This window comes from Scylla paramamosain, chromosome 8, assembly GCF_035594125.1.
Source record: "Scylla paramamosain isolate STU-SP2022 chromosome 8, ASM3559412v1, whole genome shotgun sequence".
Taxonomy (NCBI): domain Eukaryota; kingdom Metazoa; phylum Arthropoda; class Malacostraca; order Decapoda; family Portunidae; genus Scylla; species Scylla paramamosain.
In genome coordinates, this window is record NC_087158.1 from 27,575,886 (window position 1) to 27,602,487 (window position 26,602).

At 37.7% G+C, this 26,602-nt stretch overlaps 3 protein-coding genes across 6 annotated transcripts; 1 reads left to right on the forward strand and 2 right to left on the reverse strand.

Moving 5' to 3' along the window:
* Nucleotides 1-119: 119 nt before the first annotated feature.
* LOC135103084 (large ribosomal subunit protein bL20m-like) lies at nucleotides 120-5,256 on the forward strand. 3 transcript variants are annotated; one of them, XM_064009067.1, is made up of 5 exons: nucleotides 162-236; nucleotides 326-433; nucleotides 2,461-2,571; nucleotides 3,424-3,567; nucleotides 4,242-5,256. In XM_064009067.1, exons 2-5 carry the CDS (start codon nucleotides 347-349, stop codon nucleotides 4,335-4,337), a joined length of 438 nt encoding a protein of 145 aa, XP_063865137.1. In that variant the 5' UTR covers nucleotides 162-236; nucleotides 326-346; the 3' UTR covers nucleotides 4,338-5,256. The 3 variants fall into 3 exon arrangements, with proteins under 3 accessions (XP_063865136.1, XP_063865137.1, XP_063865138.1); XM_064009068.1 differs by having other exon boundaries at nucleotides 165-188; XM_064009066.1 differs by lacking the exon at nucleotides 326-433 and having other exon boundaries at nucleotides 120-236.
* Nucleotides 5,257-5,839: 583 nt separating this feature from the next.
* Nucleotides 5,840-24,903, reverse strand: LOC135103079 (uncharacterized). Of its 2 annotated transcripts, XM_064009042.1 has the most exons (8): nucleotides 24,550-24,903; nucleotides 19,831-19,949; nucleotides 19,195-19,401; nucleotides 18,162-18,421; nucleotides 17,735-17,890; nucleotides 17,297-17,480; nucleotides 16,613-16,722; nucleotides 5,840-13,704 (listed from the first exon to the last, which is right to left on the reverse strand). In XM_064009042.1, exons 7-8 carry the CDS (start codon nucleotides 16,703-16,705, stop codon nucleotides 9,874-9,876), a joined length of 3,924 nt encoding a protein of 1,307 aa, XP_063865112.1. In that variant the 5' UTR covers nucleotides 16,706-16,722; nucleotides 17,297-17,480; nucleotides 17,735-17,890; nucleotides 18,162-18,421; nucleotides 19,195-19,401; nucleotides 19,831-19,949; nucleotides 24,550-24,903; the 3' UTR covers nucleotides 5,840-9,873. The 2 variants fall into 2 exon arrangements, with proteins under 2 accessions (XP_063865112.1, XP_063865113.1); XM_064009043.1 differs by lacking the exons at nucleotides 16,613-16,722; nucleotides 17,297-17,480; nucleotides 17,735-17,890; ... (2 more) ...; nucleotides 19,831-19,949; nucleotides 24,550-24,903 and adding an exon at nucleotides 15,547-16,531.
* Nucleotides 17,039-24,619, reverse strand: LOC135102565 (protein DBF4 homolog B-like). The gene is made up of 11 exons (XM_064007845.1): nucleotides 24,550-24,619; nucleotides 24,248-24,360; nucleotides 24,054-24,117; nucleotides 19,831-19,949; nucleotides 19,195-19,401; nucleotides 18,639-18,719; nucleotides 18,162-18,421; nucleotides 17,937-17,956; nucleotides 17,735-17,807; nucleotides 17,297-17,480; nucleotides 17,039-17,044 (listed from the first exon to the last, which is right to left on the reverse strand). The coding sequence occupies exons 1-11, from the start codon at nucleotides 24,617-24,619 to the stop codon at nucleotides 17,039-17,041; spliced, it is 1,197 nt and encodes a 398-aa protein (XP_063863915.1).
* Nucleotides 24,904-26,602: the final 1,699 nt, after the last annotated feature.

The window sequence follows — 26,602 nt, forward strand, 5'->3', positions numbered from 1 at the left end:
ATGCATTTCTAGCATTTTGTTCTTCCTGAAGATAAACAAGAAAATATATAAAACTTCACAATTTTAATTGAAAAAAAAAAGTTAATATAATTCCAAAATAGTAAGAACGTTATGCATAGAGAGCTATTCATTCCATGACCGAAGGCGAATATCACAGAAAATCACTGCGCCGAGCTGGGAGAGTGACCGTAAGTGTCCCAACCTCGCATCTTGCCGGCGTGACTTTCAGAGGCGAGGTATTGAAGGACATTTATGTATATATACATTTTTTTTTTTTTCCAGGCAGCAGTTTTTATATTTCTGTGACTTTTGGGTGACCTTTCAGTGACACAGTGACACCTGAAGGATGGTGATCACCTCGCCCACATTGTTCGCGCGGGCCCGGGGAGGAGACAGGTTCTGGAAGAGGAGGCGAGTGGTGTCGCTGTCTGCGGTAAGGAGGCGGTGTGCTGTATTATGCAAACCTGACATATAGGCTCAACCCTTTCACAACTAGGGTCAGCATATATTTGATGAGAAAATAAGTGTTGGATAATGCAGTAACATCAGCGTTTCCATCAAGGGGTAGGTCAGATTTCGATTAATTAAATTCATTGCAAATCTCTTCAGGTAAATTTGCAGTTTCAACCAATACTTTCCCCCTCGAGCCCCCTAACCTACTGGACGCCCCCATAAAGTAAACTAACCAAACATTTTGTAACCTAACCAGGGAGTGGGGTGGGGGGCGACCATCCCATAAGGTAAACTAACCCATCATTTTGTAACCTCCTAACCCCCCCATAAAGGAAAACTTATTATTAATTTCAGACTGGGTAAAATGGGGCTAGAAATGCTCCAAACAGTGAGATGTAGACCATGTGAAGGGCTATAGTTATGTACAATTTATTGGTTGAAACAGCAATAAAATCTCTCTTCATTATGTAGATCACAATTTATCTTTATCTTGAATTTGTTTACAAGGCGTCACATCATCAGTATGTGATGTCCTGCAGAGCAGCCAGTATTTACAAAGATAGTTTAATCTTTCTTAATGAAATTATTACACCATAAACATGAGATAATAATTGAGATCTATTACAAACAAAAATAACAACAGTAATACTAATTATAGTACTTACATATGTGCCGGCTTACCTGGTCACATATTAGGAATTGCCAAATGATAGATAGTGAACAGTGGGCACTTGTGGAGATTGAGTCCTGCATGGCTGCCTTGACTGGGTTCCGTGGCCTGCCAGGATGAGTTACTAGTTGTGCATTTGTGCTGCAGTGTTGCCACACTGGGTGAGGAAGGCAGCCTGGGACTCCTACTACTACTACTATCTTAACACCTGGAAAACACTAAATAAAGCTAAATACTGCCTTCTTAATATTTTCTTGTTCCTCCTCCTCCTCCTCCTCCTCCTCCTCCACTCTCTTCTTTCTTCTTCCTTCTCTTCTATTTCTCCTTTCTTCTTCTTGTTCATACTACTACAGTCTACACATCTGAGTCAGGAAGCACCTGTAAATACCTGGAAAACACTGGAAATTAAGCAAGAAGGCAATAAGAAAGAAGGCTTATCACCACCCCATCCATCACCTCATCTCCACCTGTCTTGTATGCCACAGTCAGTCACTGCTCATCATTTCCTTTGTACCCATTCACTGTGTCCACTTGAGGGTTGGTAGCACCAGGTTGTGCTTGTGGATTAGGAGTCAGGAGGCAATACCAAGTGTCTGACCTTTGTGTTGGCTGGCACTAGAAAGAGGGCCTTCCTAGGTGGACAGCCAGGATCTCACTTTTCTTCCGCTTCTTGTGGTTTGTGTGATACATCATTGTTTTCATTGTCTCTCCCAGAACTACTTCATTCCTATATCTCATCTTTCCTTCTTTTCACTATTATTCCTATTCTAAACACTCCTCAACCTGGTTTTGTGAAAATTATCACAGATAATCCCTTCGTGGGTTAACACCCACTCAGAAAGGAACCAGAGACAAGAAATGTGTGTGATTTTAACTAGGAGAGTCATATGGAAGTGGAGAGAAGTTTGGGGAAATTAATGAAAATTATTCATTATCCCAAGGGAAAAATGTGATATACTTATGATAATACAATATACTTTGATAAGGTTACTAGTATTAAGCCACTGCATATTATAGAACACAGCCATACCACACACAGCTATAATAATACTAAGTGTAAAATACACTATAATACAAAATATATTGTATTATTGTAGTATTAATGGATGGTATGGAAATCACATTGGCATTTTCATCCAAAGTATAAGTTATGCTCAACTAGTTATGCTTACTTTATTGTTTAGTGAGGGAATAAAGAGAGATCTTGTACAGATTTAACTTCTAATTATTGTAATAGTTCATTAATGTGTTATGCCCACATGCTTCTCATATCTTGATTTAAAGGTGCTGTTTTCCTTCATTACAATATTACTATGATACCTTTTTCTTCATTGCAGCATTTCTATGGTCGCAAGCGGAACTGCTACACCATTGCAATCAAATATGTTAATCGAGCTTTGCGGTACAATACCTTGGCAAGAAGACTGAGGAAAAGCGATGTCAGAGAAGTAAGTCTTTTCCTTTATGACACCTGTGATAACAATGAGATTATGATTTTTCCCATAGGGAACCACATTCTTTTGTGTTGTAAAGGATTCTTAAATGTATCAAGAATACTGCACCCTGAAGACTCATAGGAGAGTGAATTTTCATCATTCAGAAGTGTAATTACTTTCATGGGCTCTCATAAAAGTCATTTTGGATGATGCTAACAGTTAGGTATTACCACAGTGCCTAAATATGGTGAAAATATTATATCTTATTATCTTTAAATATTTGCACTCAACCTCTCCAAATTCTTAGATCCATAGATTCTTCACCACACATCCTCTGTGGCAGTGTTTGTTATCCATTTATATCCTATTCTTCTTACCAGTCACGCAGAATGGAAAGGGGTTTCTAGCATTAAGTCTCACTCAGGGTTTTCTTACTTTTTTTGTCATAGGCAAATGTTCTTTTATCATCCATAATATATCCTTGCTACAGCTACAACTACAGAAGTAAATTGAACAGTTTATTGTAGTACCATTATTATGAGGGTGTTACTGGTGTATGAAATTCTGATACATGCCTGAAGGTATGCAGTATTGTAAAGGCATTAGGGTGTTTTATGTATAATTGCTGTCTCTCCTGTGTCAGTTTGTTGTTCTATTCAAACTTCCACTTTTCTAAAGTAGACCTGCTTTTTCACAACAAACTATGAGAAAATGCTTGAAATAACAAAATAATTCAATTTTATGAAATACTTTCATGATTATTTATTAATTTCTATTCAGTTAAGATTATTAATAAAATGATTATTTATTAATTTTCTTCAGTTAAGGTTATTAATACCTTTTATTATCTTTGCCTACTGTCAGTTGTGGACCACACGTATTAGTGCTGCCTGCACAGAGCTGGGTACCAAATATCCAGACATGAAAATCATGATGGATGACAGCAGCATTGCCTTGAACAGAAACATGTTGCAAAACTTGGCCATATGGGAGCCACGATCTTTTAGGGTAAGTGACCAATATTGGTTGAAGCCTGTTGATAAATGTAGTATGTGTTCAGTGTAATGCCATGCTTGGGCACTTGATAGAAACAACATAAGGCTCTTGCCAGAGATCAAAACCTTGTTTGGGAGAACAAACTGCAACGCTTTAGAAGTCATGACCATAATTATACTAAGACTACAAGATGATTTGTGAGATCTTTGTACCTCCAGTCACTATACAATTTTCTTCCTTTATTTAAATCAATTTTTTAGTGTGTCAGTATTCCCCATCATGAATGTAAACTTTTCATTTTAGGTCAAGCTTCTTCAGAGAATATAGAACCTTCCCCTCAGACAGACATTGTGTCATTGTATCACATTTATATAAATTTATAAGAGATCTGTATATTTTGCCTCTAAATTTTCATTTCTGTACCAGATGAGAGAATACTGTAATACTCTCCTTGGACACTTCATAAGAAAATTAAGAAACTCATCTAAAAGCTTTACATTTACAAGTCTGCTTAGCTATTATTCTAGGATACATAAAGTCTTTCATAATTCTAATATCCTGCAAGGTATAAAGTATTCTGTATATTTATTTCATTCTGATTCAGTGCGGAATTTTGTTTTCTGTCTTGGATGATTTATGACATTTTCTCCTTCTGAAATAGCCTAATGCCACTTCTCTTTCTTCAGGCCCTTGCACTGCTCACCAAGAGCAGGCAGGAAGTAGGTCTGAATTCCCTTGAAGGTCCTAGCCCAGCAGGTGTGGTCACCCGGGGCATGCTATGAAGTGTTTCCCCACTAGAGTGACCATATGCTAGTGCTGAGAGATGTATTTTACAAGCTAAATGTAGAAAGATGTACAGGTTTTACTATCCTTTTCATAAAGGATTATATTTGTAGATGAGAGTATATGAAAAGATTGTATTTATGTATGTGTATGATGAATTACTTTTATGCCTTTGTGAAATAGATCTCAACTAGAATGCACAAATAGTTATTTTGCTTAATCAACATTTCATGATTTTCAGAAAGAAAATGCACATGGCAGTTGTTATATTTATGCCTAACCAGAGATTATACATTTCTTCATGCATTTTCTTCCTGAAAGCTTTAGTATTGTTGACTTGAGAATGGGTATTTTTCTTTTCTTAAAACTCTTATAATAGCACTTGTTCATTGAGGAATTTTATGTTTTCTGTAATAACAATTTCATTTTTCTGATCAACAATTCATACGCTCTGGATTATATTGTATTTTCAGTTAAATCTTTATACTTATAAAAGGACTTCTTCCATAAAATATTAAGTGTTTGCATGATACAAAAGAAATCTGAGCACTCATATTGCTGATTGTTGGAAAACGGGGAAAAGCTCATCAGTCCTTGTGAGCGCCCGCACATGTATTTCCAGACCACAGGTGCAACTGTTGTGAGAATCTTGACTGGATTGGTACTGCTTGGCTTTCCCTGAGCATGAAAATTTAAGGATTGCCCAATACTGTCACACCATAATGTTCACATTCCTCTAGTTCATAAATATCTAGTTCTCTAGTTCATAAATATCAGATCTGGAAGTAATATTTCTTAGTGGCTTCTGTAGAAAATCTTTACATTCTAGGTGCCATAAACCATTTCAAGAAACTCAAATCTACAACTGTACATTTTATTTGTGTATATTTCATTTATAATAAATAATTCCTAGAACAATTGTCTTATTATTTTAATGATAATCTGTAGTTTTATTGTTAATCTTGAATATGAGGTACTCATATGCAGTGTTCCTGCACAAAATGCACTTGTGGCAGTAGTAGTAATAATGGTGGTGTTAGTAGTGACAGCTTTGATGGAAAATGGTTGGTTGAGTTCCCAGATAGAATGAGGATAGTGGATGCCTATGTGGCAAGAAGTCTGTTCCTATCAAACACCTGCTTTCAGGATAAGATCATCCACCTGTATTTTTAAAGAGTAGTGGCATATATACAAGATGAGACTATATAAAAGGCTGAAAGAAAAGATGCATGAGAATGTTGCAAGAGACATGCTTGAGGAAACTTACCGCTGCATCGTACAGATGAAAACGAGTTACAAATGGAGGTACAAGAATGAAGAAAGTGGCCTAGGAAAAGGAGAGGGATATTAATGGAGAGTAGAAAACAGTGAGTCATTTAGAGACTGAACTGGATGCTTATATCTGCTGCCATCTTTCACTACTTGAGTAGCTGAAAATATTGAAACTTATTGCTAAAAGGAAGTTAATGCTACATGTATGAGGTTTCATTGAGACATATGATACAAATATCTGTATATTTCACATTTATGAATCATTGGCAATTATTTTCAGTAGAAGAATGTTATTTACAAAATGTATACATATGTTTATACATTACAGGATCGCTCTACAAAATAAGTATATATATATATATGTATATATATGTATATATGTATGTATAAAGGAAATTAAGAAAAAGCTGCTGTTGATTCATGTGAAACATTAAACAAAGCATTATAAACTAGACATCTGAGTAACAATTTCATTGAGATACTAATGCTGATACACTGTGTTCCATATATTTCATGACCATACTGCTCATTTGTGACATGACCCATATTATTCTACATTATAGTTCTCTTTATTTTCAACTTTTGACATATTAATCTTCTTTCCCTAATACCCCCCCAACCCCCAACAATCAATGACACACACACACACACACACACACACACACACCAGAATTAATACTGGAAACTTACCAAAGCTTTCCTTTTGTAGCACTTGAGGTGTGTGCACACATGCATACACATGCACACACACACATTCTCTGGAATTAACATGGGAAATATTACCAAAGACACTTTTTTTGTTTACATGAGTAAAACACTTTACTGAATTCAGGAGTAAGTTTCTGTTGAATAAAATTTTAATTTAAAAAATTAATAATGATAATGACATCAATAACAACTGATGATAGATGATGCTAATTACACTGTTTGTCACAAAGAGCTAGGAGTCTCTAAAATATCTTGTGTTGATAGTCTGATCTTCATTTTTGTTTGTTTTCTTTGCAAAAATTCTTTACATGGATACAGTGTGCCAAATCACCACATCTAATACATTTTGACATTTTCATCACCAGTCTTTAGTTTCACACAGATAACTGGTAAGTCTGCAGCAGTGCTATAGAATTTTATAGCTTTATCTTACTAATGAGTAATTTGGGAGCTGTATCTATCTATGAATTACCTGCCAGTCCTTAGCACTATGCAGGTTTTTTTGGAGAAAGATTGCAACAGAAGCTTCTACTTTTGGAGGACAATTGGGATGTGAACTAAAGTCACAGAGAGTAACTAGAAATGATCACGAGAACTATTGTTGTGAGGAGGATGGCCATAGTTTTATGCCTTATCAGATCTATAAGGGGTGATACACAGAAGCAAAATGTCACATTCTTAAGTTATAGGGAGAGAGTCATCATCAGCATAGCTACAGGTATATTGTTAGTCTGGCATGTTTAGCAGGAAATTTTCACACTGACAAGCAAGAAGGCTGAAGATTTGTTTAAGTCTTTAAAATAGCAACAAAATCTCATCTTATTATTTTCATTCAACTTCCAGATTTTTAAGTTCTGGTAGTACCTTGTAAAAACTCTGTATGTTTAGAGATAGATGGACTGGGAAAAGCAAGAGCCAGCAAGCAACATGGCCAATGCTGGAAAAAATGCATCCAGACATCATGCCTCAATCATGTGTCTGTTGTGTGTGATCAATAAGCAAAAGGCACCAGGTAGCAACTTCAGGAAGATACTCCTGCAACTGGCTTACCTTGTGAGGTACCTCCTTTACTCCAACTACAAGGTAGATGATGAATACATCACCGAGGTGCTGTTGATGGAGTCGGGGTGGAACCTGGTGTCTTAGTAAGGTCAACTTCTTTCCCAAGCACAGTTGAGCTATCTACCTCAGTGACCAGTATTTGCTGCCCATCATGCCCACCATTAACTGAGCAAGATCAGTAATAGTGTTCTCAACACTTAAATAGATATATGTACAGTCCTTTTTAACATAAAAAAATTAGGCAATCAGTTGTTGGATGCCATCATCAATAGTCAGTTAAGCACTGAAAGCAGTTTTTTCTCAAGTACTCAAATCTTCTTTTATTGTTTTACTACTTAACAATGACATTTAAATAATGAATCCTAAAGAAACAGTGATAGATTCAGTTATGTGTGTTCTTTCATACTCCCTCTATTCTGTTTTTTTTTTATCCAAGCATAGTGCTGGGCAAGGGACCCACATACCCTTGTCCATTTTTCTGTTCTCCAAATGATGGAAACTCATAGCTGCAGCATCAACTTCTTAAGAGGTAGTTGGATTTCTGTGGTTGAGTGCTGAATGACAACTGGCATGAAGTTTAGCTCAACTGTCTAGTTATGAGAAGCACTGAAAGCCATCTGGGTGGTGAGATAATTTTGTCTGGGGACTCTTAAGAATGTCAAGCCTCCATGAAGTTTCCAAATTTTATAAGTATTGACATAAATCTCTAGACTGTTGGGTATCTGATGCTTTTTGTGGACAATGGAGAAATCCTTGGCATCCTACTCAGGCTGGGGCTGGATGTGAGTGGCTGTGGTGAGATGTAATAGTTGGTGTGAAAACATCTAGCTTTAGTTCAGAGGCACAAAGGTGTCCAAGCCTAACCAACCATTGAGCATTGGTTGCTACTAATATAATTATAGCATAAATTATTATTTGGGCTTTCTGTGGTCAAAATCATCCCAATGTGTTTCTCAGTTGACCGCTTGTGAGGCAGTGCTGTCTTGTGGGACTATTATGGCCATCCCCCTTAGAAAAGTTTTTTTAGAAACAAATGTCAGATATAGACAGAGATAGGTTGTTTTCGCTTAATCAAATGAGCGTGGTCGCATCAGTCTGAGCGCTTTGGCTTTGAATTCACAAGGATTTGGAATGATTATACATAGTTAATAAGCAAGGCACATGATAAGTTCAATGTTCATGGCTATCTGGTTTAGGGAACCTACGTGAAGTAATCTTAATTGGGTCCAAAACAAAATTATGATTTATATGTGAGTGTGCATCTGAATATGTATCATTTACTACTGTCTTAAGAATCACATGCTAGACTTGTGCTCACCAGGTTACCCTCCCAGTGAGAGCTCAAAGCTCATACAGTCCAATTCATGGATAAAGCAAAAAATGTTTAACATAAAAAACACATCCCATTCTCTTGCACAAGGAAGGCAGTAATTGCTTGCTTATCAGAGAAAACTCTTGGTGACATGAGTGAACTGTAAACTTCAGCTTGAATAGTGACAGTCAAGGGTGTTACCACTGACTTAGCAAGCAATGTGTGTGTGTGTGTGTGTGTGTGTGTGTGTGTGTGTGTGTGTGTGTGTGTGTGTGTGTGTGTGTGTGTGTGTGTGTGTGTGTGTGTGTGTGTGTGTGTGTGTGTGTGTGTGTGTGTCCATCCTCATTCTGGAGCTGACAAAAAACATTATAACAAAGCAAAATTGATTTCACATCCTGACTATTGACACAGAGCCTTGCCTCCCTTGTGCTAACAGTGACAGTGACATCCTTAGGGAACAAGTAGGTGATGGTTGGTGCCCACTAGCTTCTCAAGAAGTAAATTATACTCACCATCTTTGCATCACTAATTTTTATGATTAAGGGATACAAATTAATGCAAAAATGGAGATCAGACTGTTCTCAAGATGCCAAAATTTGTCAAATTATGGTATGCCAATGTTAGTCCTACATAATGGTAAATGTTTCAAATCATGTGTATGTATACATATATATATCGATATATATACGTATATATATATATATATTGGTCTGGTGAACATCAATGGAACACCGTATACAAAGCCACTAAGAATTATGATTTTGTACCCAAGTAAAGAAAATACAAGAAAAATGCTGAGAATTCAAAAGTGGCATTTACACTACAAATGTAAGAAAACTTTTAGGCCTTTACTTAACTGTCTAAAAAATAAATAGAATAAACTATTCACATAACTAGATATATCATTTTTGCATTAATGAAAAATCATACAAAATGCTTACCTTAAAAATAAACATGTCATTCCTCAACAGTCACTCAAATTCAAATTAACTTAGGCAATCCTACCTGTACAAACACTTCAATCACTCTCTTACAGAGCTATCCTGAGACTCCTTGGTTCCATCTTTTGAAAAACAAATCACCACGCACGTCATACATGTTGATAATAAATATGTATAAACACTTCATGCATCACACAATCCAATTTGAATCACTCAGTCATAAGTATACTTCTATAAAATCTATTTTTGTGTTCGAAATCTAACTGGCCACGTGTCCATATATAAGACAGAAGCCTTTTTTCTAGGAGAAGCTCTCCGATCACATGCAGCCAGAGCAGCAAGTCTCTCAGATGTGGTCTGCTCTAGGAGGCTAAAGTCTTGTTGCTTCTTCCAACACCCATGTTTCTTTGGTTCAAGATCATCCCATCCCAAAGCACTATCATTATCATCTGATGTATGAGATGGTGCTGGCTTCTTCCGCTTTTGGGTCTTTGGCCAGCCAGTTAAGTTTTTCCGACGTTTCTTAGCACTACGCCCACGTTTAGGTTCACTAACGACAGAACAGTCAATTGTTTCAGAATCACAAAGAGACACACATTCTGAACTGGCTTCAGTATTATCATCTGCACTAGAAAATTCATCACATGAAGCTCTGTCAGTACACACACAAAAACATGAATCTTCCACCACCTCAGATGCTTCACGAGCAAGAATATTTTCTGGAATCAGGAAGTCCTTCATGTCATCACAAAGACCAGCTATGAAAACTGGATCTACCTCTTGTGCAAGTGAACTATCAAACAACTTAAGCTCTTTAGCTGCATTTTCAAAGCTTTTCTCAGATTTAGATCCTGTCATCAGCCTTTTCTTTTTACCCCTTTTCTTTGGAGGCGTCTTTTTGTAATCAAGTCCTTCAGATTCCTTCAGGTCTTCAATGTGTGGATTGCAAACAGGCACTTCCTCATAACATCCTTCAGATTTCATAATGTGGTCAATGTGTAGTGCTAAGATCGCCAACTCCTCAGTGGACTCGAAACATTCAGGAGGAGGTAGCTTAGTGGACTCTGCCCCAGGGGTGCTGGTTCCATCAGATGAGGCTTCTTCCACTCTGATTGGAGCAGATCTTAATACTTTAGCATTTTTAACTCTTTTGGTTGGTATGATATCAGAAAAAAGAGCAAGAGTAGATGCATGGCACCTGGGAGACTTTCGAACAAGGTCTGCGAGATCATTTTTTTTCTTTGCTAACATACCTTTCTTATAACAAAGAAAGTCTCTGACATATTCCTTTGGCATTTCATAAGGTAATACAAACTTCAGAGGTTCCTCTTCATAACAAAACTCATTATTACAAACTCCATCTACTAGTCTCTGGTATGTCTGGTACCAGCTCTCCTGATCAGGCACTCCCTCAAAAGAAAAGTACAAATCTTGTAAATCACTTCTTGAGGTTTCTCTAGTTTCAGCTCTAAGAAGTCTTTTTCCTCTACTTTCTGTGCACTCACTATTACTAACAACTGCAGCATTACAAGAGGAAACCTCCACCTGTTTAGTTCTTCCTTCAGACTCATGGCAATCAGCAATGCTTTCTGAAGTCCTGTTTTCTGATTCTGATGCAGTTTTTCTTACATCACTGTCTTTCTTGTCTTCAGACACTTTCTTATCAACATCACTGTCTTTCTTGTCTTCAGACTCTTTTTTATCAACATCACTGCTAATCCTTCTACTCTCAACTACACACTTTCTTTTATTTCCCTCACAACCTTTCCTTTTGTCTTCTTCAGGAGCTTTCTTTTTAGGATCATCAGGAAGTTTTCTCTTGTCTTTCTCTTTGACATCTGTTTTCTCCACATTCTTTCCCGTGCACTTTGTGTCATTCTTTTCAACACTTTTCACTTTTGGTTTACCCTGTAAATCAGGCTCCTCCAAAATAATACCAGCACTACGAGTCACTCTCCTTCCATCAACCACAGGCCGTTTTTTTGATACTGGAGGTGGCGGCGGCTCCCGTAATCTTGACTCCTCTTTCTTCTCTATTTCTTTCACTTCACAGCCATCCAATCTTCCAGTCTTTTCTTTTTCTGCTGAGGATGAGGTTGAACGCCGCAACCTCTCAGTTGTCTCCTGAAAGTGGTAGTATTCTCTGTTGTCTCTTAAGAACCTCTCAGCATCCGACAGTCGCTTCCGTCCTACTTTGCCACTACCAGAGGAGAGGTCGAAAGAGTGCTTGCAGCTCTCTTTCACTTTGCTACGTGTCTGAGAAGCTGAGCCACTCAAAGTGCAGCTGGTTCGTGTACTCTGAGGAATTGTGGTGCTCACTGGAAAGCCAAAGAAGTTTTCATCATCGTCGTCATCATCATCATTCAACATTGTAAGGTCATATAATGTTTTCCTTGTCCGGCTAACCACAGGCCGGCCTCTCTTTTTTTGGGAGCACAAGTCCTCCTTTGGTCTCTTAGCACTGGGTCTGGAGTCATCCTCAACAGTCCGTGCAGGCTTTCCCTTGCCTTTGTTTCTTCTCGATGAACCAGCTGTGCTCTCAGATTCATCAGAACAGTCACTTCTAGAGTCCTGGTTTTCAGTACAGGTATCACTTTCATCACTTTCACTTTCAGAGTCCAGTTTATTCTTATTTCTCATTATTTCTTCCTTTTCATTATAATACTGCTCAGTTTCAGATATCAGCAGCCAATCAGCAGTTTTTCGTCTAATTTTTGCCTTCTTACTTTCAAACTTTTTCCTATCTGCAGGTGAGATCTCAAGAAGAACACTAAAATCTACTTTATCACCATTGTGGTCTATATTGCCATTACTCTTTGAGCCAGAGTTACTATCAGACTCGTCACTGTTGGCGCGGCTAACTCTGCGTCCCTTGACTTTGTGAGCCCCATTGGCTATTTCACTGGTTACATCACCATTATACTTGGCACTTACATGAGTGGTAGCCTCATCTAACAGGGGCTCACCATTCTTTGGCTTTCCTAGTTTCGCAGTCTTGTCCACCATATCGAAATATAGCGCCTCATCTGCCACACTACGCGAGTCCGAGGTTTCAGACTCTGACTTATCTGATCGGCAGCTACACTTACGAGTCCTTGTACACCGCCGCACTCTCGTCACTGGTTCTGGTTTTATTTCAATGACGCCAAACTCAGCACTGCCTATTCTCTTAGATGCACGACTGCTCCTTTTAGGACAAAAAGAGTCAAGCTTAGAATCTGCTTCTTGAATGAGTCTGACCATTTCTTTGTTTTCTTCAATGACACTTGCTCTAGAAAGATTGGTGGATAGATCCAAAGAATCTACCACAGCTTCAGTAGGAGTTGTTCTCTGCACCACCTTGATCAGTAGCCGTCCCTTCTTGAACTCTGGGTGTATTGCTTCATAGACTTCTGATTTTCTTTCAGGTAATTCTATCATACCAGATTCTATGCTTGTGAAACTTTCATCTTTTATTGTGTTCAGGTATATTAAGGGATCCTGTACTTCATCTGGTTCTTTTTTTATCACTGGATGAATATTTTCAAACCGTTCCAATGCACGACCACTTCTTAGAGTGGGTCTGCTCTTTAGGTATTCAACTGACTTGCATTGGGGAACTGCTGATTTACAAAATGTCACTGGCAGAGTGCGAGTTTCATCAACACTGTCCTTGCGTACTATGGCCTTTTTCACACGTTTACTATTAAATGCCTCAGCTGTGCAATTTTCACCAACACTTTTCACTGCTGCAGAATTAACAGTCTTTGAGACCTTGGACACAATAATTTTGGGCACTAAAACATCAGGTACATAAGCTGCTGGAAGAGAGCCTTTGGTGCCCAAATAATATTGAGTACAGGGGGTGCAGGACTGAAGTGATGTGTGGCCAGTGAAACACGGTGTCTCTGAGGGCTGTGGAGAACTGGGTATAGTGGAGGGAATCTGGGCTAGGTGATCACTGTCCAGGGGGATCCGGGAGCTCTCCTGTAGGTTACTGGGGAAGACGCACTTGCTTGTAGTAATCAGGTCCTCATCCTTGAGCACTGCTGGAGCCACAAGGGTTGGACCAGAATGTATGGTTTCACCAATCTATGGAAAAAAAAGTTTCACTAAACTTGGGAATAAATTCAAATGAAATTAATCTACATTTCAATTAGAGATGTATCAGATGTCTGCATCCCCATCTGCATCCTTGGAACATCCACATCTGATTCTACATCTACAGTTCTGATAAATGAAACATCTACATCCACATTTGTGATGAAATAAATATCTGCATCCGCATCTTCACCACACAATGATGATGTGTCAGATATATTTTATCACTACAGACTACGGAGTACAGAACTTGCAAAGCTGAAGGAAATTAATTAAAGCATGTTTACTTAATCATCTACTAAAATTACACCTTTTATTGATTTCCTTTCAAATTTACACAACCTAATGTGTCAAGTTTTACAGGAGGACAGAAAAGGGGAGAGAATTTTGCAGTGACTATGTATGTATCATGTAAATATGTAAAAGTATGTATGTACTGTGTAACAGTACTGTATGTGCTATGTATGTGCTCCCTGCTTGTTTCTGTATTTCCACCTCCCTATGACTTGAATTCCTTCAAGAGGGAGGTTTCAAGACACTTATTCATCAATTTTTGACCACTGCTTTGACCCTTTTATGGGACTGGCATTTCAGTGGGCATATTTTTTTATTGGATTTTTGTTGCCCTTGGCCAGTGTCCTTCCTACATAAAAAAAAAAAAAAAAAAGTAATACTGCATATGTAAGTAATAAGGTATAAAGGAAGCAGCTTGAATAAAGAATCCGTAGAACAAGCCAAGACAGTATGCACTGGTGGAAGACAATGAAGAGTGTCTACCCTGATTTGGTGAAGGCTGCTTGCTGTACAGTACATCTGCTATCCACCAAGCAGCGTTCCTAATGAGCAACTGTTCAGTGGTGCTGGTCTGATTATAATAAATGCAAACGACTTTTTGTCAGAAAAGGCAGATAAAAAGCTGGTTTTTTAAAAGAAACTTGCCTATCCTAAACTTTAAATATTGAATATTTATCAGTTATTCATAGATTTGTAGTTAACCACTTTCAAAAGGGTGGAAGTTCCAGGAAACAGGTTGGTGCGATGCAAAACCAGTTCGGTTCCATCCTGTATACTGCTAATACACATGTATGGCTGAAACTCATCATAAAACATCAAAATCGCAAAATACAATATTGTGTAAAAAAGGCAGCTGTAATCTGACAATAACTGGCACTATATAGTGATTTTATACCAAAATCCTGAACACATACACATCTGTGAAAGACATCATAATTTGATATCTGCATCTGCTATTTTGCAGAAATTGATATCTGCATGTGCTTTCTCATCTGCAAAACATATGACATTTGCATCCACAGATTTCTGAATTCTGACATCTGATACATCTCTAGTTTAAATACTGTAAATCCTCTTTGTATCCAAAGGTATAAAGGGAGATGAAGGTAGTATGTGGAAGAATAATGGTTGATGAAACAGTGTGGATAAAATAAAATAAAAGCTATGTAAAAGGAAAGAATTATGGAAAGTTGTGCAATTCTTATGTCTTACAAGGTATGGAAGTATATGATGGGTACAACAGAGATGAAATATGAGACTGAAAGTAAAACATCAAAATGAGTGTAATTCTGTTTTCATATACAACAACTTCGTGAACAATATAAATATATGTCACTACTCATGCAAATATACTTTTTTCACATATCTTTTTCAAATCAAAATATATTTATGTTAGTTTGACACTTGTTGTCTCAAAACAATTCATCCTCACATGAAGAAGCAAGGACTCCCATCTGAAGCTTCTTTCCTCAAAAACTCAATGACCCTTTTGTACTATGGAAGATCAAATGAAAAATAGCACCTAAACCATTAACTTACCTGGAAAGGAGAGGCCTTAAGGTGCGCATACGTAAAGAAATATGTCATGAGTGGAGCACTATGAGCTTTAATAAGCATACATATATATTTACTATAATGTATGATGTAACACAGAACTCTAATTTATTGGACGTGCTCAACACAGAATGTTAATTTTGTGATGGATTTTGAGAGAGCAAGCAAATGTTAAATGAGAAGTGTCCACCATTTCCCAGCAATGACAATAACCTTTCCCAGTCTGTAGACCCACCTTTCAGATTTTTCATAAATTATATTAATTTATACTTTCCCCCTCAGCTGCTTCTTGGCCTAACACATGAATCTAACTCCACATTCCACTCCATCCACTTTAGATCGTTCTTGAGTTCCTTAAATGACAATACAGAAATATACTGGTCCAATAAGTTTGAAATAGAACAATCAAATTCAATGTGGCCATGCCACTTGTTTTCACAGCAGAAAACATTTTCAATTGTTAACTGAAACAAACATAAATAAAGAAATAGTAAAAGATGCATCACATCATCAACAATATACAGGCATATTGATGAACACTGCCCAAGAGGACACCAGTGTGGTAAGCAATTCTATATAAGGATCACATCATTTGTCTCCATTTAACTTTGGGTCAAGAACGTAAGTACACTTATACAGATAGTTTTTTTAAACACCAAATCAATATCTTTAGTTGAATAGAGTGTTTTACAATTCTGAAGCTACTTGTGAAAGATAAGTATTTATAGAACATTGTGTGGAAGCCAATTAGAACAGTGAACTCCCAAAGCTACCTTCTTGCAAAATTAATGGGGAATTATTTTAGATATTTTCTGGGAAACAAAACGGGGAGTTTACAGTCCAGAGTCAATCATCTTTTTTTCCCACTAGAACAATGACCTAACTTTTGTGGAATGAAGTTTTTCTCACATTTCTACAACCAATTATGCATGAAACTTGGTTCATCATAATATAAGAAAAATAATGATAAAAACAAGTAAATAAATAAATAAACAAATTAATAAAAAAAAAAATCTTACTGTAATGCTATAACAACAAAAAACATACAAACCTTGAAGACAATTTGCTTACGCAGTCGCTTGGGGTGATTGCTGCTCAGGCTGGCCACAGGTCTCTCTGGGGGCATCAACCCACTATACCTCATTGGGATCCAGCAAATATCTTAAGGGAACAAGTAGGTGAAGTTATAAAATAAATCCAAACTACCATTTTTACATGAAAAATGAGTCTTACTATTATTCTCGTATAGTACATATTATACTGGTCATTATCAAAATTACAATGGCTTTCTTTTAATTTAGACTTTTCACTGCTATAGCTGTCTTTGGATAACATTCAGATCAGCATAGGAGTATAATTTGCACAGGTAAATGGAGATTAGAAAGAATAAGAGGTTCATTTTATATTTTCTATGCTACAAAAATTATTAATATAATGAAGTAAAGAAATATGTGTCTGAAAAATATGGGAAAAATGTCTAGCACTGAAAGGGTTAATGAGAATATCTAACAATTCAATAGAAAAGCTGCACATATATTGCCTGAAGATACAACACTCACTCAGCCCAGAGTTTGTAAAGGAAGTGTACCCGAGTGAAAGTGAAAGTTCTAGTAAGAAGGAAAAACCCGGTGGAAAAATGGAAGGTCGAGATAAAAGAACAGATGAAGAGATGAAATAATGATTACTAGTTACAACATACATAAAGATAAGAAATACAAGTAAAACATGTACTAACCTGACAGTTTTGTTTTTGCCCGCTGATAAGTTCATCAAGGTACAAGTAATTCTTGTCGTTGCGGACAAAGGTGATGTGGGAATCAGACTTCAGGTGAAGGGTTAGGTTGGTGTAGGTGGTGCTACAGAGCTCACAATAGCCACTCTCCCTGGCCTTGGCACCACGAGCACGCTCCCTCATTCGCCTGGACACAAAGGGTTATCAATATAAACAATTGCTGATAACAGAAGGCAGGCATTTTGAGATAATTCTGAATAATTTTTTTTTAAATCTGCCAGCTTAAAAACACATTTAATTATTTCTTCTTTTTGTCACCTTTTATAAGAACTTCTAAAGGAAAACAGAAGATTTAAAAGTCGAATTTGATGAGCAATGTGCATAAAGACAGAAAACCACAAACACTGCAAACTTCAATCATAGAAAGCTGCAAATACTGACCTGTCTTTCTGGTCATTTCTCAGTGCTGAAGTGGATGACTTAGGTTGTTGCCGGGCCTTGGCCTGCTTCGGGTCTGCAAATGGTGATACTCCAGGAGGGTTGAACAAATTTAGTTCTGGCCAGGTGGATAATTCCTTATATAGAGGCTTGTACTGTCTGTAAGTAAAGCAACATTTGCATAAATACCAAATGCTAAACAAACATTCTTTGCAGAGAAGATAGCTGAAACATGGTGCCATATGCACACTCACACTCTTGTCACTCAACCACACCTAAACACATTCCTTCACATCTTAGTCTCTATGCCTCTCAAGAGAATATTTGATATGACCAGCTACCCCACCATCCATTGGGCAATTTCAGCTCCACCTAATAAAATACACTCTATGGATAAGAACTGATTAGTGCAGCATGAGAAGCCACCAACCTAGTAAAGGCCTCCGTTTTGATGAAGGGAGCTCGGAGACGCGTGACCTTCGTTGAGGAAGACAAGGAGCTCTTGGGTGCTACAACACCATTTGTTTTGGATGGCTTGTAGCGCCCACTCTCCTTCAGTGCTGTCAGCCACTTCAAAAGTTTGGTTAGCGGCCACACCGGGACATTCCAGAGGCGTGCATTTTCAAGAACATCACTGGTGCCTTGCCGCCTCACACATGCCCTCTCCAGCAGCACCTCAGCTCTTGTGCGCTGAAGGCAAGTAAAATACTTTGAAAATTTTAATTTACATACAAAGATGAGATTTCTTAAATACCCTCTACTGAAAGCCTTACATTTATTGTATCATTCAACTAATAATACATACAAACAAAACAAAAACTCCTTTCAAGCATAAATATTTTCCATCTATGGCATCATTATTTGCTTTTCTTCTAATCCATAATCCTATTTAGGCTACCCATCATACCACTGTATTTCCTGTGTAATCATCAACTCTATACACCATAAATGACTGATCAACAGTGACATCAAGAAATGAAGGACCTATCTGAAGTGAGAGATTTCTGAGACTAAGAGGTTAACTATAAGGTATCCCAGCAGTCTCAATCAGTCATACAGCAAGCTCATGTATGCTAAGTTATGGAGTCTCTATGCTGTGTATTTCCTAGAACATTGCTATAGTCTGACAGTTGTTTTTTGCCAAACTGTGTCAACCAGATAAGATTTAAAATCTAACACTCTACAATAATTAGTTTTAAGTCTACATGCCATCAGAAAATGAAAACAACAGAACTACTTGTTTTGCTAGTTATCATTGCTAACATACAAGAGGTAACTTTACCGATTCTCTCTTACAAGGTCTGGTTTTAGGTGGCATAACACCATAGTTTGCAAAGTACTATGTCAAATTCATCACACATCAGAAATGCTGCCTCAAGAGTCCTGTCAAGAACTGTTATGCCAAAGGCAGTCTTATTAGATGCTTGATCTAAAATTCTGAAGAAAAAAAGAACAATACTAACCACTCTTTTCTTGCCAGTGTCTTCTCTGGGAGAATCTAGATTCAGCGGCGAGTCATGAGAGGTAGATGGCAGTGATGACAGGGGCTGATGGGGAGTGAGAGCACCACTAGGAGAGGGTTGCTGTTCACTGCTGGATCCACCTGCTGGCTGCTGCCCTCGTGTGCTGATCACATAGCTGACCTCTCGGCTGAGGAATTCTTCAACAGTCTGAATGAGAGATCAACTATCTTAGAATGTGGCTTGCTGTGGATAGTACATATCAGCACACTAAGTAAATCTACATGACCAAACCAACTACACTTGAAATAAGATGTGGTAATACATACACATTTTAATTTTTTTCCTTGCTGTGAAATGAAGAATACAAATTTCATACTGAATTTGTCAGTACATCATCTACTGAACAATATTTCATTGCATAAATGTTGGAGGCAAATATAAGACATGGATGACATGAGCCAATGCAGACACTGAAATATGAAGGTGATACCTAGCAATACATCATCCTTTAATTGTGAATTTAAATTAATTTTGCTTTTGTGCTACCCTTTGAACATACATAAGTCACAGCTACAAAACCATTGCTAAGATACAGGTGGTGGGAGTACTCTGCATTGATAAGATGCATCAACTCACCCCTCCGAGATTAAGTATATCAGCTGTTATGGTAGCTCTGCTTTTGTGGCTCTTGATATCAAGGTAGAATTTCTTGCTTGCGAGAGGCTTGTAAGGGAGCTTACTGCTTGCTTTTTCTCCTGTAAAATAAAAGTTGTGTAAGAGTTTGTAGCACTGTCTCAAACAAATCCAAATATAATTTCATGAACATAAGTGACTAACAGCAGAAATTTTGCACATATTCTAACAAGTGATTCATCATGAATTACATGATCCACCTGGCAGGACAAAATGGGTAATCCAGCAAGGTTTTGAGACTACAGGAGCCAGTTAATCATTGAAAGTTTACTAAAAGGGTGAAGGCATTTAGATGCAAAAGCATATATAACAGTAACTGTAGAAGGAATTGAAAGTTTTGAAATATAAATAGAGACAAATTATTAAAATATACAGTAAAATCCCTCTCATCCGGTATTTAAGTATCCAGCAGCTTCAAGTATCCGGCACATTTTTCCCCAAGCCTTAAAATCAATAAAAAATCAATGTGTACTCATAAAATCGATTAAAATTCCCGCAAGAGGCATACTTTGTCCCCTCGCCACCAGAGCACACTGTTTCGCGCCACCCGCGGCCCACTGCACTGTGTTTACTCAGTGACTCAGTCCCGCGTGTGCACTGTTTATCGCCTGACGCCTTCATCAAGCCTAAAGTTGTAGAAAAGAGGAAGCGTGTTGTGCTTACACTTAAGCAGCTGATCAGATCAGCTGCTGATTAAGATCAGCTGATCTTTGTTATGGTAAGATGCGTGAGTGTAGGGTGGTGATTGTGGACATAATTTCACTTCTATTCAAGTATCCGGCAATATTCAAGTATCCGGCATGTCGGCTGTCCCGTTGATGCCGGATAAGAGGGATTTTACTGTACAAACTACATGGATGATAAAGCAAGAATTGAAAGCAAGGATTGGTGATGTTGGAGTGAAATTGTGCTAATGTAGTAAATGGTTCTTGAATACAATCCTGTTTGCAGATGCTATGACAGTGATGACAGAAAACAAGTGGTCAAAAGCTCACAAATATGGCTGACAGTGTTTGCCAAATTTGAAATTTGAGGCACAATATAGATAAAAATGAAGTGATAGTATGTGAAAGTAGTGGCTGATTTAGAGATCCATAAAGAGTTTGACTGGGTACCCCTCAAAAAATTTAAAATTAGGATGAAGAAAGAAAATCATTAATGGGGTAAACATCTCTTTCTCAGAGATACTATAACTCATAATTGTTGTGACCGAGTAGTGAAGAACCTTTTCCAAGTAAATGGATATGATGAAACATATAACAGGTGAGATGTTTCATACAAATAAATGAAGCATGAGTAATAAACATATGAGTACATTGTGTTTCACCTAAATAACCACTAGCTACTGAAGAAAGAAGTATTAGGTGTACAAAGTTAAGACAACTGAAATTTTTGTTAGGATGATAAAAACATACCTAGTGGTAAAGCTGGCAAAAATCAACTTCATCCTTGATAATCACAAATCAATAAATCAGTAATACAAGTGGTGGATACCGAAAATCTAAATTTGAATCCCACAACCTTGGACACTAACATTCCACAACCACAATTACATAAAAAGGTTACATTAAAAACTTCTATAATCACAATTCACTTTTTAAATTTGTGTAAAAGCAAAAATACTGAGTAAATTGAAAAAATCAAATTAAAATATAACAAATCATTGTTTACAGTTATTCATGGTCAGACTTGCCCTCCTGGCCTTCATGATATTTGACCACTGGAAGAAATTTCTGTACAGCTAATAGGGACAGGTTATAACTCAGTCTTGGGCAGCCAAATGACAACTGTTTGCTCTCTGATGAATTGTGACCTTGCCGTTCAGCCACCTTACAAAAGGCCCCCTAAGTGCAGAGAAAGCCACACCTACAGTACACTCAAATAGACAGATAAAGAAAATTGATATCATGCAAAATATATTAGAGTAATTAAATACCATTACTTAATTAATTAAAAATGTCTTTCACCACTGTGTTTCAAGAATTTGATTGGAATACTGTTGATGATTGCCACTCCTCCACCCAAGGTTGCCAGCCTCTCTTTTTTATTTTATTTTAACTGTGGAACATTGAACATTCAGCAAAGCTCATATTCTCCAAACCTAAAATTTTTTGCCCATCGTCTCTGCACAGATCCTATCAGCTTTAAATCTCCAACATACTCTAAGTTCCATAGTGATAAAGTATATTCAAGGATGGATCATACACGGGTAGTGAATAATGGGATCATAAAAAAGGTATTATCATTAACTGTGGCTTTCAAAATATTATTCACATCTCCACCAACTTTATGATCTATATTAGCTACATGTTGATGGACCTTCAGAGAAGAATCAACTATTATACCCAAAGCAGTACCAGAATCATTTAAAGAAATTGGGGAACAATCCAGATAATACTGGCCACTGTGGCCATTATCATTCCCAATAACTACCCTCCTAGTAATTCTAAGCTGAATACATTTAATGAATTCATTTTCAAGCCCTAAGCTTGGGTCTTGATATCCTCTTGGCAAACCAATATGGATGAGATTGTATCAGAATTGGTACAGATAATAGGTGAATTAATACTATTTGTAGTTAACATAAAGAAACTTTTAACATAAACTGCAGTCAAGGACACAGATCTATACATTAGAGATCATAACGTGAACCATTTTCTTTGGGGGGGAACAACCAAGTTTTTTTCAGATTTGGGGTAAATTATTTTCATTGAATGATGAACGAAAGATCAACATAAGATGAGAAATTTCATCAACACATGACTTCAAGAGCACTGGGTGAAAATCTGCATCAGGCCCAGTGACGAGGAGGGATTCAGCTTGGAGATGACTGAAAACACATCATCTAAGGATAGGTCAATATTGTCAATGTATGCTTTACGTATTTGATGGGGAGAAAGATTAGCAGGGGAAATCACAATAAAAATCAAATAAAATGATGAGGCAAATATCTCAAACTGTGCTCTAGGATCATATATAATTTCACCAGTTGTAAATCTGAGAGGGCCCACCTAAGGATTTGCAATCATCTTTCTTCTAATATAGTATGAAAGAACTCTGCATTAGAAACTAGGTTATCACTCAATGAAATTTTGTATTGAGATTAACTACCTATAGAATAATGGCAAAACTCATGACTGACTTCCAAGAACTGATTACAAGACTTAGTTGCTGCTACAGACCATCATCCGTGGATGCCACAAATAGATCTGTAATTATTACATAGAATGGCATGTCTTCATTTCAAAGCTGGTGGTGGTTTGACAGGTCAAGGTAGAATATCAAGAATACTCTGTTCTTAAGAGGAACAAAACTCAAAATTAAAGGAGATGAAACATCATTAAGTCTGGACAGCATTTCATTATTAATTAAATTATTAAATTAAAAATCAAAATCAAGTGACCCTTAATTTTCTTGTAGTCTCTTTCATGCCACAATCTGAAATAAGGGTATTCAAGATAATTGGAAGAGTATTAAAATATTTAAGAATAGGAAACAGGAGAATCTCCATAGCCTGGGAAAGAGGGGTGCACCTGTATCATACCAACCTCCTCATCTGTAGTATTAGATAAAAAACATTACCTAATAATACAAATGTTGGTTCCGTCACCCACTGAGAAAGTCCGAGTGAAGTACAACTGTATAAGAGATGATAACTGGTGAGACCTCTAGACCTTAGATAATTATTCCATCTTATGTCCAGCAAATTAAAATCACCTATTAATGCAATTTTCTTGCCAGTGCAAAAACTATAAAGAAATAAAAATTTTGTTGTCTGCGTCCGAGTTATACAGTGGCCAGTAAATGAATGCGATATGGTATATATCAAAATCAGGAAAACATATGAACAAGCTGTTAGGAACATCCATTACTATCTGCCTGTATTTAATGTTTGACGGAACATAAACAAAAACACCACATTTAGGTATATCCCCAGACACATCCTTCCTGAGTAACTGGTAACCTGGTATTTCAACAGTGTAACTGAAAATGGAAAACAACAACAATGATTAAGTAACACTTAGGATGAATTTGTTAGAATCATACAAAAAAGTAAAAATATAATTACTTTGTTAGTAAGAGAATCAACATTAGTATGTGTTATATACATAGTACAATATTACAAAATTAGTTTAAAATCCCAGTGCTGTTGGTAATTCCATCACCCAGAACCTCATCCCTGGTGCCCAAAGGTGCAACCTTATTCAAGGACTCCAGGGTGTTTGACTCCTGAAACGAGAGGTATGGCTGCTACACATACATTAAAACTCTGTGGGTATCATATTTGAAGTTGTGAAGCATTACAAATGCATATTACCATCACTTGGAATAACTATTATCGAACTGTAAACATACATACTTGGGCTACCCCCCCCCCACCAGACCCCAGGCAGGGAATGGGAGACTGCCTGTGGATCACGGGCATAGATACCTTACCATACACAGTAAAGAGGGAACAACGCCTGATAACGACTGTGGAAAATAACTTGACATTACGGCGGACGTGAGAGTGTATTGATCAGAGTGCGGAGTATGAGAGCGAGTGAGTGAGAGCGAGGCGGGTGTTGGCTGGCTTGGTCACCGCCACCACCACCACCGCCACCGCCATCATATATCTCTTCCTCTCCTTCCTTTTACACCACTGCCCTGCCATATAATTACCTTTACGATCAAGCTTGTGTCCAGTAGTCACTCTACCCTTTATCTGCCTCTTTTTAGAGGGAGAAACCATCGTCCGAAGACCACTACAAGTTTGTGTTGCCTCACAATCATTGAACCAAGAGGGCCGCGGGGGTTAGGCTTACTCTTGCACTTTTCCAGATATCAGCCTTCCAACGCTCTCCTCGTCAGTTTCCTCATTCATTCTATAGTTGCATAGCTTTCTCACATCACTCCAGCCAATATCTGAGCCGACACTGCACTCAAACGCTTGCAAAATGCCAATATTGTGAAGCGGGTCCCGGGCCAGTATTGGTTACACCACAAACATCATCACTCCATTTTGAAAGTTTAGCTGCGCGACCAATAAATATATTTCTACTGATGTCTCTTGTTTCGTCATAAGACTAGATAATTTAAAAATGGAAAATTTAAATTAAAGTTTTATTGTAGAAATTTCAACTTTATTTATCAGTCTGAGGATAGAGAGAGGTAGATTAAAAACCGTTGGGCAGGTAGTCGAACGAGAATGGACGAGACGAGTGGTGCCGCGAGTGTTGGGTGAGCGGAGGCGGCGGGCGGACGCGCGTTACAATTTGCCCGGCCATTTTGTCCTCTCCAGCTGTTTCACTCCTCCTCTGGACCAACATAAATGAGGAAAGCATGATGTTGAATGCTCCCTTTCACAGATGCCTCTAGGTTAAAAATGCATAATGCACGTTTACCCGTCAATCAGTCAGAGCGAAAAGAGCATTCACCTCTGATACACCTATGAGCAGAGGAGCTCTCTCTTGTTCTTCTTTTATTTTCACCATAAAACAAAGGCAAGCTTGTAAGCGCGACTTCCAAGGTTCCAGAGTTCTGTAACAGGATACCCTAACAGCGCTCTGGGGGGAGAATGGGTTCACCGCGCCTTTCTGGTTCATGCTGGTACACGGTACGGGGTGGCCTGTAAGTCAGCATCACCTCAACCAAGAAAACTACCTACTCAGTTATTTTGAAGTCAAACGTCATCCTTGAGAGTTAATATTACACCTAGGTATGCAAGGTGATTTCTGCCAAAAGACTCTCTCTCTCTCTCTCTCTCTCTCTCTCTCTCTCTCTCTCTCTCTCTCTCCCTCTCTCTCTCTCTCTCTCTCCGCTAACATGGTTGTATTTGTACCCAGTCACCTAGTGTTGCTAGGTCCCAGGTATTACTAGCTTAGCTTACTACTTCGCTCGTAGCTGAGATGGAGGCTGTCGTGTTTAGAATGTTTTAAGGTTTATGAATTTTTTGGTGTGTTTGGTTGAGCAATTTATTCACTTTTGAAATTGAATCAAACACAACCTTGTCATCGGAGAACTAAAAAAAAAAAAAAAAACGCGCGAAATAGCCTGAACAGTTCCTCTCAGCAATCCGCTCGCCCTGCAATCCATCATTGTTGTCACTGAGTGTTGTAAATGTAACATGTCATATATGATGGACAGTTACTACGAGAGTACTATGAAGAGAAGAAAACGTATCTACAAACGCTTGATGGTACTTCAACTGATGTAGCAATGTTACGGGCCTACCTGTAACAACGAAAACTTTTGTAAGAAGACGGTACATTATAAAATTTTAGGTTCTTACGCACTATAAAGAACTTAAATTGTATTTACATAATCATGTAAAATTTTCTTTAGTATATCCAATTATATATATGTCACATAATATCCACGTCACTTTCTGTATCAAGATTCATCACGTAGAACAGATTGGCAATATTGCAAGGACTGAATATTGAGGTGTGCGTGCTCTACTCAAAACCCCGCTTATGTACCCCAAAACAAACCAGATGCTCTTGTCCTTGGTAAATCTTTTGCTTGCCAATCATTATATTTTTTTAATATTGTTAAGATGTTCTGGTTTCGCGGCTTTACTTTCTAAAGGATTGTAGACGTAGCGAAGGGACGTTCTAGCAATGTTTCCCTGTTTACCGTGAGACTTCAGCTGCTCCACCATCGATATTTTTCATAAATACTGTTTTCCTGGAAAGATAATTGATTTATAAATGTGCTAAATAATTATAGACAT

Bases quoted from the DNA above. Each gene is read 5' to 3' on its own strand.
- LOC135103084 (XM_064009066.1), top strand. From the start codon at position 135: ATGACCGAAGGCGAATATCACAGAAAATCACTGCGCCGAGCTGGGAGA. The intron at 237-2,460 runs GTATTGAAGGAC...TCTTCATTGCAG, and splicing joins GCGTGACTTTCAGAGGCGAG to CATTTCTATGGTCGCAAGCG. The intron at 2,572-3,423 runs GTAAGTCTTTTC...GCCTACTGTCAG, and splicing joins GGAAAAGCGATGTCAGAGAA to TTGTGGACCACACGTATTAG.
- LOC135103079 (XM_064009042.1), bottom strand. From the start codon at position 16,705: ATGAGGTATAGTGGGTTGATGCCCCCAGAGAGACCTGTGGCCAGCCTG. The intron at 13,705-16,612 runs GTTTGTATGTTT...TTTTTTCCATAG, and splicing joins GTAAGCAAATTGTCTTCAAG to ATTGGTGAAACCATACATTC.
- LOC135102565 (XM_064007845.1), bottom strand. From the start codon at position 24,619: ATGGTTTCTCCCTCTAAAAAGAGGCAGATAAAGGGTAGAGTGACTACT. The intron at 19,950-24,053 runs GTGATGGAATTA...TTTATTTTACAG, and splicing joins CACCAGGGATGAGGTTCTGG to GAGAAAAAGCAAGCAGTAAG. The intron at 18,720-19,194 runs GTTAGTATTGTT...CTCTCACTTCAG, and splicing joins ACACTGGCAAGAAAAGAGTG to ATAGGTCCTTCATTTCTTGA.